This window comes from Mizuhopecten yessoensis, unplaced genomic scaffold (assembly GCF_002113885.1).
Source record: "Mizuhopecten yessoensis strain PY_sf001 unplaced genomic scaffold, ASM211388v2 scaffold9987, whole genome shotgun sequence".
Lineage (NCBI taxonomy): Eukaryota > Metazoa > Mollusca > Bivalvia > Pectinida > Pectinidae > Mizuhopecten > Mizuhopecten yessoensis.
In genome coordinates this window covers 1866647-1879025 of record NW_018408322.1, presented here as the reverse complement: position 1 = coordinate 1879025, position 12379 = coordinate 1866647, and the positions used below count along the sequence as shown (strand labels likewise).

The window sequence follows — 12379 nt, the reverse complement described above, 5'->3', positions numbered from 1 at the left end:
TTCGTCACTGCTGAGGTTGTTGAACGTCAAAGTAAATTGCAACGAAACATGCAAGTCATGACACATGGTTTGACACATGTACATGCAATCTTAATTTTACATTTCCATATACGTGTATGCGTAATCGTAAGTTGGCAAAGCGCGCAAATAACAAGTCTCCGAAAAAGATACAAGGTTGTACACTGCTTTTGATTACAACGACGACACCGACCTCAAACGTTCTATCAACCAATCGACGAGCCAGATACAGTGAGTGACACGCTGAAACAATCGTTCGGTTTGTAGGCGTGTTCTTTTTGAACACGACTTGTTGACGCCGTAACGATTTTGATTGTAATATTGCATGAACTCATGATCGATAGATATATTTCACGCCGACATTTATTTACTGCGAGTCACATATATTTGTGATTGAACGCTCCGACCAGTCCCTTTTAAAGGACAACTCCGGACATGCCAGGTAACCGTTCACAAAGATAGCACACCTACTTTATTCAAAACCGACTTTGACTTTGCGCAGTCAGTTCAGAAAAGAACCTCATCAACGTAACGATACGTTTATTTCCCAACCGTCATTGTAGTTTTGAACGGATTGACATAACGCCGACTCAACTGATCATCACCTGCAGCATGGCTAACTTAGGGGTTTTAGCAACAGGTAAATATATATTTTAAGTATGTACACAGATATTGATATGAAATTATATTTTTATTCAGAAAATGTATTTTTATTATGTATTTATATGAGGCCAAAACAAATACTATATATCTTTAATGGAAAATGACTGAAGAAATAGGGTAGTTCGGTAGGGATTTTTTTATATAAACATTTTAAGAAAGGGATGGGGCGGGGCTAATTTAAGAAATTACAAAAAAAATACCAAACATAGTTAACTATTAAGACGAATTGTTTTATTTTTTCATTAAATTTTCATGTGTTTTAAATAATAATATTGGATTTTCATACCTGCCTATAAAGTAGGGATGCATCATAAAGTTGCTAACGATTGTTGTAACGCTTACGTGGGTTTTTTAAGTACAGTACATCTGGGTGACATAAAATTGTTAGGTTCGGAGGTAAAAACTATAGTGGGTCGGAATACCAGAAACAGTATTTTTGGTGTTAATTTTGTCCGATACATGTTAAGCATTAATTTAAACATATTTAATTGCTAAAACATGTATGCAAGGGATTAGGCACGAGGTGTTGCACCTTATATTAGCCTTCCCCCGCTATACATTTAAATGGACATAGTGCAAATGAAAACGGGCTAGTGTACATTCCCCTGTTACCTCGGAATTTCCAGGGCATTTGTAGTGACACAAGGAACACTGTATGCCCTAGTCCAATCTCGCCACCACCAGTCATTCAATCAGAACGTACAAACCTTTCTATCACAACTATTTTCTGTCTTTTTTATTTGATAATGAATTTAGTTTCAAGGGATAACTCGATTATTTCTACAACGAAAACTAGATTAAAAAAGCCAATCCCATAAACATAATTTACTCAGTCAGGGTCGTTTTAAAATCGAAAGTTCTAAACACGTTCAATTCATATAGAGTATTACAATGCTATATGATTGGATTCATTGAAAACATAACTATTTCAAACAGAAATCTTCTAATGGACGTATTATTCTTGGGCTTAAGTCCCCCTGAGACACCCGCTTAATACACTAGTGCAGCATGGAGTCGTCAAGTTAGCTTATACATGAATGTGTGGTATTGCATATTTATCATTCATCATATTCATCATCTATAACCTATTTAAAACATTTTGTTCCACCAACTAATAAGATAATGAACACATGCTTAGGATTGGTCAGTGTAGAAATATAAGGATTTACTTGAGCAAATGAGACGCTAAGTTGTCTCCATGTGTTCAATGACGATGATTGATGAGGTGTATCACCATTCTGATATAAATGCGTTGATGATAGGGATAAAGCTCTTTGTTCATAAATAGTTTTCAAAATCACGAAACTATTTGAAATAACACCATTTTGAAGTAAATGCGTAGATGGAGCAAATAATGACAAGAACGTTTTGTCCCAGAATTTGACAATAAGTGTTTATACACCTTGTAATCTAGTTAGGTACAGTAGAGCAGAACGTCGACTTAAATTGATAAATCTCATCAACCACTCGATGATAAAAAGTCCACATGCGCTGACCTCTCTGCCTTTTTCTACGAACTTACAATGTCAATTGTTCTCACGGCACACCCAGAAACCACTGTAGAACATCCGTTTCCCACTAAACTACAAATATGTATGACAAACTCGTTTTTGCTACAGCGATCTATTTAACACTATTCTTTCTGAATGGGGGCGTTCATAGTGGTAGATGATCCTACTATCGGTTAGTCAGGAGCAATCTACCCACTTCAGTTATCGTTTTGCTTCGCTTCTGTGCCTCTATAAACAGTGATTAATTTTGGAGAGGGTTTACATAAGCTTCGTCTGCTTTCCATTGGTTTTTTCTTCATTGATTAAAATATGCATGAGTATCATATGACAGGGAAACATAAATGGCTGATAACGTGTACTTGGTATCCTAAATAATCACTCACAGCGAGCCCACACATATGTGTTTTCCCTTTAGGACTTCTTGAATTTGTCATTCCAACTACACAGATAGATGAATAATTATTTTGTGTATGCAAACAAAGTTCTTTGTGCTGTTTTAAGCAGATTTTAAGTGTTAAATATTTACCTGTTTTCTAAAAAAAATAAAAATGTTCATAACTCATTTTTTGGGGTCTTTTGAAATAACCGTAGTTTCGCACAAAATAACGCCACCTGCCATGATTTTCTCATGATTGTTAAGTTTACGGAAATAAAGTAAATAGAAAATATTACAAAATAACGTGAAATGAGAAAAATAACTACAAAAATAAGTAGTTTTCTGGTATATTTTAATTGAATTGCAATTATAAATTATATTTGTTTATTTTTTGAAAAAAAAAGGGTTTGTACAAATATTGACAGTATATCTAAGAAATCACTACTTAATGTCATTGAACCGATAAATGAGTAACCATACGTCTGTGATATCAAGGAGGTTAAACTGATCTTATACAGAATCCTCTGTGGTAAGACTGCAACTTTTCATTAACCTTTTTGTTTTCATGTTTATTTCTATTCTTTATAAAATTCAAAATATTTTCTATGATAACAATATGTAAGTAAAGAATGGAAAAATGTTGCATAAGATGATCTAGTATCAAAGTCTATACACAACTAAACATTCCTGATTTTTTACAGTTAATCAAACCTGCCAATATAATTATAGCAACATTGAGGGCTACGTCGTCTGATATTCATTTACGATTTGATTGGATACCGTTTTACATGTAATCCTGTTTCTTTTCTGTATCCTGTTCCATTTACCTTTCGTACATTTTCTTCTTTTCACCTTTTTTATCATGATGTCCTAGGGTCTTGCTTTGTTCTGAACCAATAAAACAATATCAGGAAGTTAGTATTGTTACTGCTGTTTCACTTTCGATTCCAGTTTCCTTTTTTTCACCTTTTAGATGTTTGCTATCCTACATGATGATTCTTGTCCATGTCCTTGTTTTCATTTTATGTATAAAATAATGTATTGAAGCAGGAACCAATACCACATAGCTCAGATATAAATAAGTCTAGGGTGATTATTTTCCTGATTGAAATTATTAAGACCTGAATTAAACTCCTTTTGATATGAATAATAATAAGTTTTCTCAGACATACATTAGCAATATAGATTGCGATTTTTTTATCTGTGTGGCAATGGGCAAAATAAAGGAAAATCCCGCTTAAACTTTAAGACAAACAATAATAATTCCAGTACATGTATTTATAATGAGCTATTGTTTCAGTTTGTGTTCTGGCCGTTATGACTGATCAAGTGAATGGTCAGTGTCCCCAAGCAACCAAATGTTTCAACGACCTGGGTATTGAAACAAACCCTGCCGCCGGTCTGGCTGTTGACATACAGAATATTTGTAGGTTAGTATCCTGAATTAATGAACCTCTTCTGTAGCGTATATCTTTTGATTGACAAGTTTGGTAATTGTTTTAAAGTTTTAAATACTACCCGTTAACCGGGAACTTATCCAGAGCCAATCGCTATGTAAATCTGGAGGTAAAAGGAACCACCAGGTTAATCTATAATAAGTGAAAATGAAGTATTCCATAAAAATTACATGTTGACGTGCGTTTAACAGAATTACAGTTGTTTGAAATTGGAATGTTTGAAAATATATAAAAAAAATAACCCACAGGAGCAGTGTAGCTATATCAACCTTTCTCACATCATAACATAATAGTGTTCTTGTGAATGATTGATATTTGGTAATAATAAAGTAAATGTCAACAAAATGGAAAGTATTTGGGAAAGGACGTACAACATAAGAAATAGTAATATTCGATGCAATGGTAAGTTATCGTTAATTTATGAAATCATTACACAGCGGTTCTTTTTACCCAACATATTAATGTTTGCATGACTTTTCCAAGACGATTCGACTTACAAATAAAGTGTGGACCCCACCCGAATGTTATTGTCATTTAAACTGTCGAGATACTAGTGTACCTAAATAACAAAACACTGGTAGATAATCAATAATAAATGCAGTCAAGATATTTTCGTTTAGTAGTTTGGTTCTTGTGACAATGTTTTAGGATATATGTCCGTTTGTTTCGAAGGCATTTAGATTAGACCAGATAGCACAATCCACAAGATTATGTTTTGGAAGAGAAGTAATTGAACGAACTAATGTATATCCCATGCGAAGCCTGATATGACAGTTATGTCATAAACGCATTTTTAATTTTCATTGACGCACATTTTACTGACAATTAACAATCAAAGGGATTGGTCACAAGTTCTTACATTTACTGGGCCCTCTCCCCATTGTAACTTTTATTCAGGAGGAACAGCAACAATTCTGCTTGAATAGTTTTTCATAGTGTCTGGAATTTTGTTCCATATCACAATGTTTGCAGGGAGGAACTTTTTTTTTTATTCTTATTATGTTGTCGTGAATTGCTGCATTTGTTTGTGGTATCGTATCACTGAGATATGTTTTTATGTATTGTGAAATCATATATTTTCGTGAGGCCCAAATATCGTGGTTTTCCGACAAAATATAATATCATGGCTACATGAATTCGTGGAATACGGTTACCGATCCAAACAGAAACTAATTTATGTCAAACTTGTAATTACTCCGATGACTATGAATTTGTTGATGTAGATTACCCGAAAAATCAACGAAAAATAAAAGTAGTGATTGCACAGTAATTGGAAGAGTTTACGAGGTCAACTTAACGTCAAATTACTAATCCTTACTAAACATAATGAACATCCTCGATATCCAGGGGTAACGCTACCTTTCGCTCTCAGCACCACTGGACTATGTCATAGCAAATTTGAAGGCTCAGTGTGCGCTTCCTTGTGCCTTTGATGTACATCAAAATAAACCTGTGGTTGCGTAACGGTAAAACTGACTGGCTTTGAAGTTGGGCGTCGCCCCTCTGTAATCTTCAAGGACAAGTATCAGGCTAGTGATTGGTCAGGTTTGTTACATGACACCAATGACATAGCTAGTCGCGTGCCTTTAATTTTGATATTGCTTACACTTCAGGGGTGCAGAGACTGAAGGTGAGCGTAAACCCTGCAGAATGTGTAGATCACGTGTACGAAACCGTCTAATACTATTTTGTGTAAGAACTATCGGTCCTCTGTTGCACAAAACTGAGAATAGTGCTTGTTTCAGACTGACCGTAATATACATCTGAAAGTTCAAATTTCTGCCTATATACATGTAACATTTATTTCACTAGCTTTCCTTATTTTGAACTCTTTTTTGAAATTATATGCACACATGTACTCACAAGCTTTTCCGTTATCTGATATTTTATATAAGATTATCAAGAATCCATAGGTGTTTCAAACATAGATACATTTAACGCACACACGTTAGGAGTACATACACAAATTGTCACAAACTGATAAAAGCAGTCGAAGGTCAAGTTATTGTGAAATAGCTATGTGTCATTAGAATGTTTGTCTAAATGAAACATTGGACGGTTTGGGACAGTCTGTTGAGTAGATCGTGCTGCCGACACCGTTGAGAAGAAGTGTGTAAATTAAGACATAATGAGTGTCATTATAGGATTGGGAGTTATATATATTCTGATAAATAGGTTGAGGTCATCATGAGGAATTGACATCTTAAGGAAAGATAAACAATGTGATGTAGGAAGGTAGACGGAGACCAATACGTGGCTATAAGTCGTCAAGCGATGTTGAGGTTAGAGAGCCAAGTACATAATGTCACTGGTACAGCTTTACAACTTTTATTTTGATTTAGTCACTGCCCATTAAACATTTATTTTAAAGAAGATATAAAGATATTTCAGCAATGCTGACTTTAATGGAACGAACGGATATCTTCAGTTGATTGAAGTGATTTTTTTTATTAAATTAATGACAAGAAAATCCTTTATAAGGGATAAATAATGATAGAAGTATCTACTATTCGACTTCTCGNGGGGGGGGATGGAGACCGACAACCGATAGCCAGCAGTTCTTCCACCCAAAGACCCCAGATAGTTTTCATATTTGTCAAGTTATAATATAAACTCAGAATATAGAATCAGTTACAGATTTTTATTATGATAAATATAATTCATTTTTTTATATTCATTTATTTAATTTTTACCTCAATCTACAATTTGTTACGATTCTTTGCTTTAGAAATTAATAATGGTACACGATGAAATCGTTAAGAGTCGGAATCACCATATCAGGAAAGCATTTATTTGAAATAGTTTGGCAAGATGGTTTGATTGATAAAAAAAAATTTCAATCGTATAAGTGGAAACCTGTTGGAGTGGCATTCTTTATATTTCAATGATAGGGAATATGTTGGTTTAACGTGGATAAAAGTAAAATTTGCAAAACCGCAATAAATCAGAAAAAAAGGCAATGAAATTGAAAATCTTCTCCGTTTAAGATCTCTACCATAAAATATTAACTTCGCTTCTGAATTTGGAAAAAAATATCGCGTTCATCAGTGTTACATTTTATAAGGTAATGTTTTCAGCACTCCATCTCAAGCAAACAAAAGTAGCTAAGGTGTAGGAACCCATTTCTGAAATTAGACGACTATAAGATTCATTTGTGCAGAAACAAGATTTGTTGGTGTAGAAAGGACTATTCTTGGTAAGTGATATTTGTTATTCATTTAATCGTAATAATGATGACATGTTACTAGCTTGGTAGCTTGAAAAATGAGAAAGAATCCGTGTATAATGTTTTTTATCTTCGTCTGTATTTCAGTGAGTCGGACCAGGTATTGCATTGCTATGATGTTCTTTTGCAATGTGCATCAATCACCCCGGCAATAACTGTGCTTCCAACAAACCAGCAAATGCAAAAGGCTCTTCAAACTCTGTGTCAAAACAAAACTGGTGAGTAAATGAACAAATTAATAAGTATTATTTATTTATTAGCATTTTCTTTGGCAAATCGGTGGGCCGAGGAAAGGTTGTGATTGTAGAAAGGCAGTATAAATATTGTGTCGGATCCTGAAGGAGAAAGCAATCTAAATATTGTGAAATTGTGATGTAAAAAGCAGCATGTGTATGGTTTATGGTCGAGGAACGAAAGAAAGATGTTGATTTTTCATGATAGCAATTAAAGATATTTGTATGTATAACTGAAAGGAAACGATAGATGTTTGTGGAAACAGTGTACACAAATAGATGTTTGTGGAAACAGTGTACACAAATATATGTTAAGCATCACCGATGAGTCCTACACGGAAGAAACATATGTATGATGCAATGTCATACATTCTTGGTGTATTTATAATGTTAATGATGTAATGAGTGTGTTACGTTCACCTTTTAAGACAAATGACGGTAGACTCTGTTGGTAGATTGTTTAGTTCCCGATATTTGCTATGACCATGACTGCCAGTTATTTCCCCTGGGTAGTGGCTGGTTCATACTACACCTACTTCACAGATTGTTTGTAGTTGAAATTAAGCAGATATCCCCTTAATTTAAATTGAATTAATAAATTAAGGGTTTTTACGCACCTTTCCCTCTGATTCAACTGTAGTTTAGACTATTTGGATTGCTAGGTTTTTGGCCCCTAGCATCATTGATGAGTCCTAGAAGGACGAAACAGCTGTATGATGCAGCTGTATTCTTTTTTGGCATACTGTAACCATTATCAAATTTTAAAGGTGCAGTCACCTGTGTGTTACGCTCATCTTGCAGTACGGTATTAAACATCACAAGACCATATCTAGAAATCATGAAGATTTTAATCTCAATTGTTAAGACAATGCATATAACCACATTCATTAATGTAAATGCAAGTACACTGTATGTCATAAATATAACCTTCATCCAAATCAAGTGTTTATTTAAACAATAAACTGCATAGATGTGGCAGACCAACTGGTATAACTGCCACATGTGTCACAGACAAACTAAATAATGAGTGCTAGCGCACCATGATAAGTTTGTCTATGACACTTGTGGCAGTTATGCCAGTTGGTCTGCCACATTTATGCAGTGTATTGCTTATATTTATATATTTTCGTAATGAGAATTCGCAAAAACATTTTTGTCTTTTCCAACTTTCAAATTTCCGGCTTATTACCGTCAGGTCAGGTCAATATCTTGAACGGCCCAAAGATAACAGCTGACGTTACGCGCTATTTCCCATACAAAATTGAAAAGACTTAATACGCAACTTTCGTTAATAATTCATTTATTTTTAATTTATTTATATCATATTCTCAATTCATAAAGAAGTAACAAATAACCTTTTGTAAGTAACTATTCAAATGTCGTAAAACATTTTCCGATTTTATTGCGATCTATATCCGGCGCACGCACTCAACGGAAGCCTGCGGTAATCAGGTCAGAGTTTATTTGCAGTCCGGCATGTTGTTGATGTTGATCGTGCAACCTGAGAAGGTTGAATTTGTGAAAAGCCGGCGTAAAATTGTTTGTTGATCTCACAAACAGTTGAGACAGGCAGCTGGTGTTCGGGTTCAAAGCAGAAGATACCGATAAGTTCAGTAGTGACACTGTTAAGTCGCTCGGAGGTGCAAAGACCAACTTCAGTTATAGTCCCATACCATGAGGCTGCTATTGGCAGTACTTTAGTAGTAATATAGAAGGGCTTTGCTACACCAAATGTAAATATATTTTGATCAAATAGCCTAACTTCAAGAACAATTGTTTTGAGACCAGGATTTGTGGAGCTGCTATTTTCTTAAAAAATAAAAACTTTATTTAATTCACACAGGGATCAAACACAATATTTTAATTTTTATTAATCAGTCTTGTTGACCCACGTGTTAATGAACAGGGGATTTTAATGTAGGAGAAAACTGGTGTACCCGAGAAAACCAATGAGATCGGGAAAGTGAATCAGTACTTTTTCACGTCCGATCGGGAAATCGAACCCAAGCCGCCTTGATGAAAAGCAAGTGCGCTATCCACTACACCAACCACCCCGCTAAGGGAGGTGCTATTTATTTGAAATATTCAAACGTATTGATGGCGTACATATATATGTCAACGTGACACTAATATTTACCGCACCAGATGACTTAATTTTCCAATCTGAAGTCCTCAGTGGTATTGGGTTTAATAATAATAAAAGACAATGAATTGTTTATTTTTCTTTTCGGTAGATGGTTACTGCTCACATCCCGGCTAACAATAATGGTTAATATAAGTTTGAATAAGTTGTTAAATAATATTACATGCCTTCACATGTGTCTTCTCCTGCTCAATCAACATACTATTATTTCAAAAATATTTTTATCTCTTTCTGGTGTTACCAAAACATGTAACTCAAATACATGAGCTTTAGAGATATCGTATGCACTTTTCCAGTGGTCATAAACAGTGAAATGTACGTACGATATATGGATATAGATATATTTGTGTTTTTATTTTTATTAGACGAATCCACAACGGTAAGCTGTAGGTGAAACTGGTTGTTTAACTGTTTGTTTTATAAAAAGTTGGCATTTTGCCACTATTTATTCCGTTATTGATGAAGTTCGTTGTTTTATTTCTATGGTAATTGAAACACATGTATATAATTCAGAGATATAAAGATCAATCATCGGAAATTTCATCATTTTATATTGGTGTTTTTTTCTAGAGCTGGTAAACGGATTTAACTGCCTTGCCCGACAACAAGCATATCCTACAGAGACATCAAACTGCGCTAACCAGCTCCAGACAAGTAATGCCGGTTTGACGCCTGCGCAACAGAAAGACATCAAAGGATCGTATTGCAGGTACTTTGACAAAAATACTCATATAATGACGACAGTTCAGTTTGATTGAGATTCATAGAGTAAATGTTAAGCGAGAAAAAATACCTATACATTAAAAGTTAAAATCTTAAAATGTTTTATTAATAGCACAACCTGAATTATATGATTTTTAAAAAATCAAAAGTATAACTCTTTTGAAAAAATGATCTTTTAAATAGTCCTAATTTTGTACATATAATAAAGATATCTAATGAGTGCTGGAACACACATGTAAGCTTTCATGTGGGGCGTAAGAATTGTACCTGCTGCCCTCATTGCATGATCGTAAGAGGCGACTAAATTTCGGATCTTGTCTTTTCTCTTCTTTCTAAACAACTGTCTTCTTCTTGATGTCTCCTTTGACAATGCCTCACTTTTGGCCTTTAGTTGACCCCTGAGAGGAAGGCTTTGGGTTCTGTCCCCTGACCGAAACATGCCAGAGTCTGTAAAAATGGTAGTTTCTACTCCTGCTTAACGCTCAGACGTAACGCGCGATGTTGGTGACACTTTGTGTAACGTAAAATGACGTCGTTTTATCATATATGACGTCGCTTTTTAGATATTTAATATTTTTTGTATTATTTGTAAAAAAAACTTGTATGCTACCCTGCGAACAAAGAAGAATGGACAACGTAAGCTGATACACTTTTTTTTCCTAATTGTTGTGAAATAAATAAAGTTGAAAAGTTTCAACCGTTTCAGAATGAGTCATTTCTCCCATTTTTGGACCTTTGCTGTATATACATTTGTACCAATAGAGAATAATTATATAAGTATCAACGTCAGATACATGTATATGTTGTTTTTTCAATTCTATTGATAAGTATTGACTTTATCAACGTACTGTTTCAAAAATTGTAATGATGCATTAAATTTAACTCGAAATAATACAATGGCATCACGATTTTTACTAGTATTTGGCACTCGTGAACGTTATTCCCGCTACGTCGCCTAAGTACAGTGTAGGACATTTTACGGAAATTGTAAAGTGTAATGCGATTTTTTCATTATTGATCCCATCACAGAAGTGAAAACTGTTTCATTCTATTCAGTAAAAACGCATTCTTATTAGGAAAATCTTAGTTTAGTTCATGTCTCGTAATTCAATAGTATACGTTACCAAAGTTTCAATGTATGCAAAATGAGGTTAAAAAACAACTACATGACAATTTTCGGAATTTTAAAATTTGCCTGTTTTACAAGAAAACATTCTTCAGTTAGATATTTTTCTGTATATGATAATTTCGACACAGACGCATTACATATATAATTTTATGTATCTCAAATATCTGATAAAATCCTGCTGTCAACATGATAGATTCATGCTGAGCTTTCTGCTTACAGGGGTGTCAGCGTTTCAGTTGACAAACGGAATGGAATGAAAATGCAATGAAAACGCAACGAGAACGAAATGAAAACGGAATGAAACAAGGCCTAAACGGAACGGAACGAAAATAAATTCACTGTTTGGAACGAAACGCGAATAGAACGGAACGAAACATGTTTTGCTCACAGGAACGGAATGGATTGAAAGTAGGTGGAACGAAACGCGAGGAATGATTGAAAACGAAATGGAATAAAACGATCTGAGAAGATAACTATTTTAATCGAGATTTCCTATCTATAGTGGCTAGTTACGATAAATTAGCAGTAGATAATAATGTTTAGTAAATAATTACAACTTTGCATATTTGTTTATCGTATTTATTCCATATCTTAGGTTTCTAGATGATATCAGAGACACATAATTAATCGATTATTTGTGAATTGTTTCGCCGAATGATCTGTCCGTTGTTGAAATAATATATGATAAACGTACTTTCACTTGACGATTTCACAAAGCATCCAATACATATTAGGGTTATACATATTACTTTTATGAATTCGGTGCATGGCCAAGATTCTCATTTATTATTAATATTGTATGAACCAACTAACAATACTCCGAGACGGACGATGTCCGGGGCCCAGGATCATGAAACAGACTTGTAAGTCTAAATCTGGACTTTAGTCTCATTTTTTTTT

The 12379-nt window shown here is 34.3% G+C and overlaps 1 protein-coding gene across 2 annotated transcripts in view; it reads left to right on the top strand.

Moving 5' to 3' along the window:
- The first annotated feature begins 268 nt into the window (after positions 1-268).
- LOC110459275 overlaps positions 269-12379 on the top strand; it is a 19170-nt gene continuing 7059 nt past the window's right edge. The window contains exons 1-5 of one of the 2 annotated variants that reach the window (XM_021511457.1): positions 269-658; positions 3869-3998; positions 7339-7469; positions 10198-10336; positions 11699-12040. In XM_021511457.1, the coding sequence (XP_021367132.1) occupies positions 631-658; positions 3869-3998; positions 7339-7469; positions 10198-10336; positions 11699-11747 (477 nt within the window). In that variant the 5' untranslated portion in view covers positions 269-630 and the 3' untranslated portion in view covers positions 11748-12040. Of the gene's footprint in view, positions 659-3868; positions 3999-7338; positions 7470-10197; positions 10337-11698; positions 12041-12379 lie in introns of those variants that run through there. The other variant, XM_021511456.1, reaches the window with a different exon arrangement.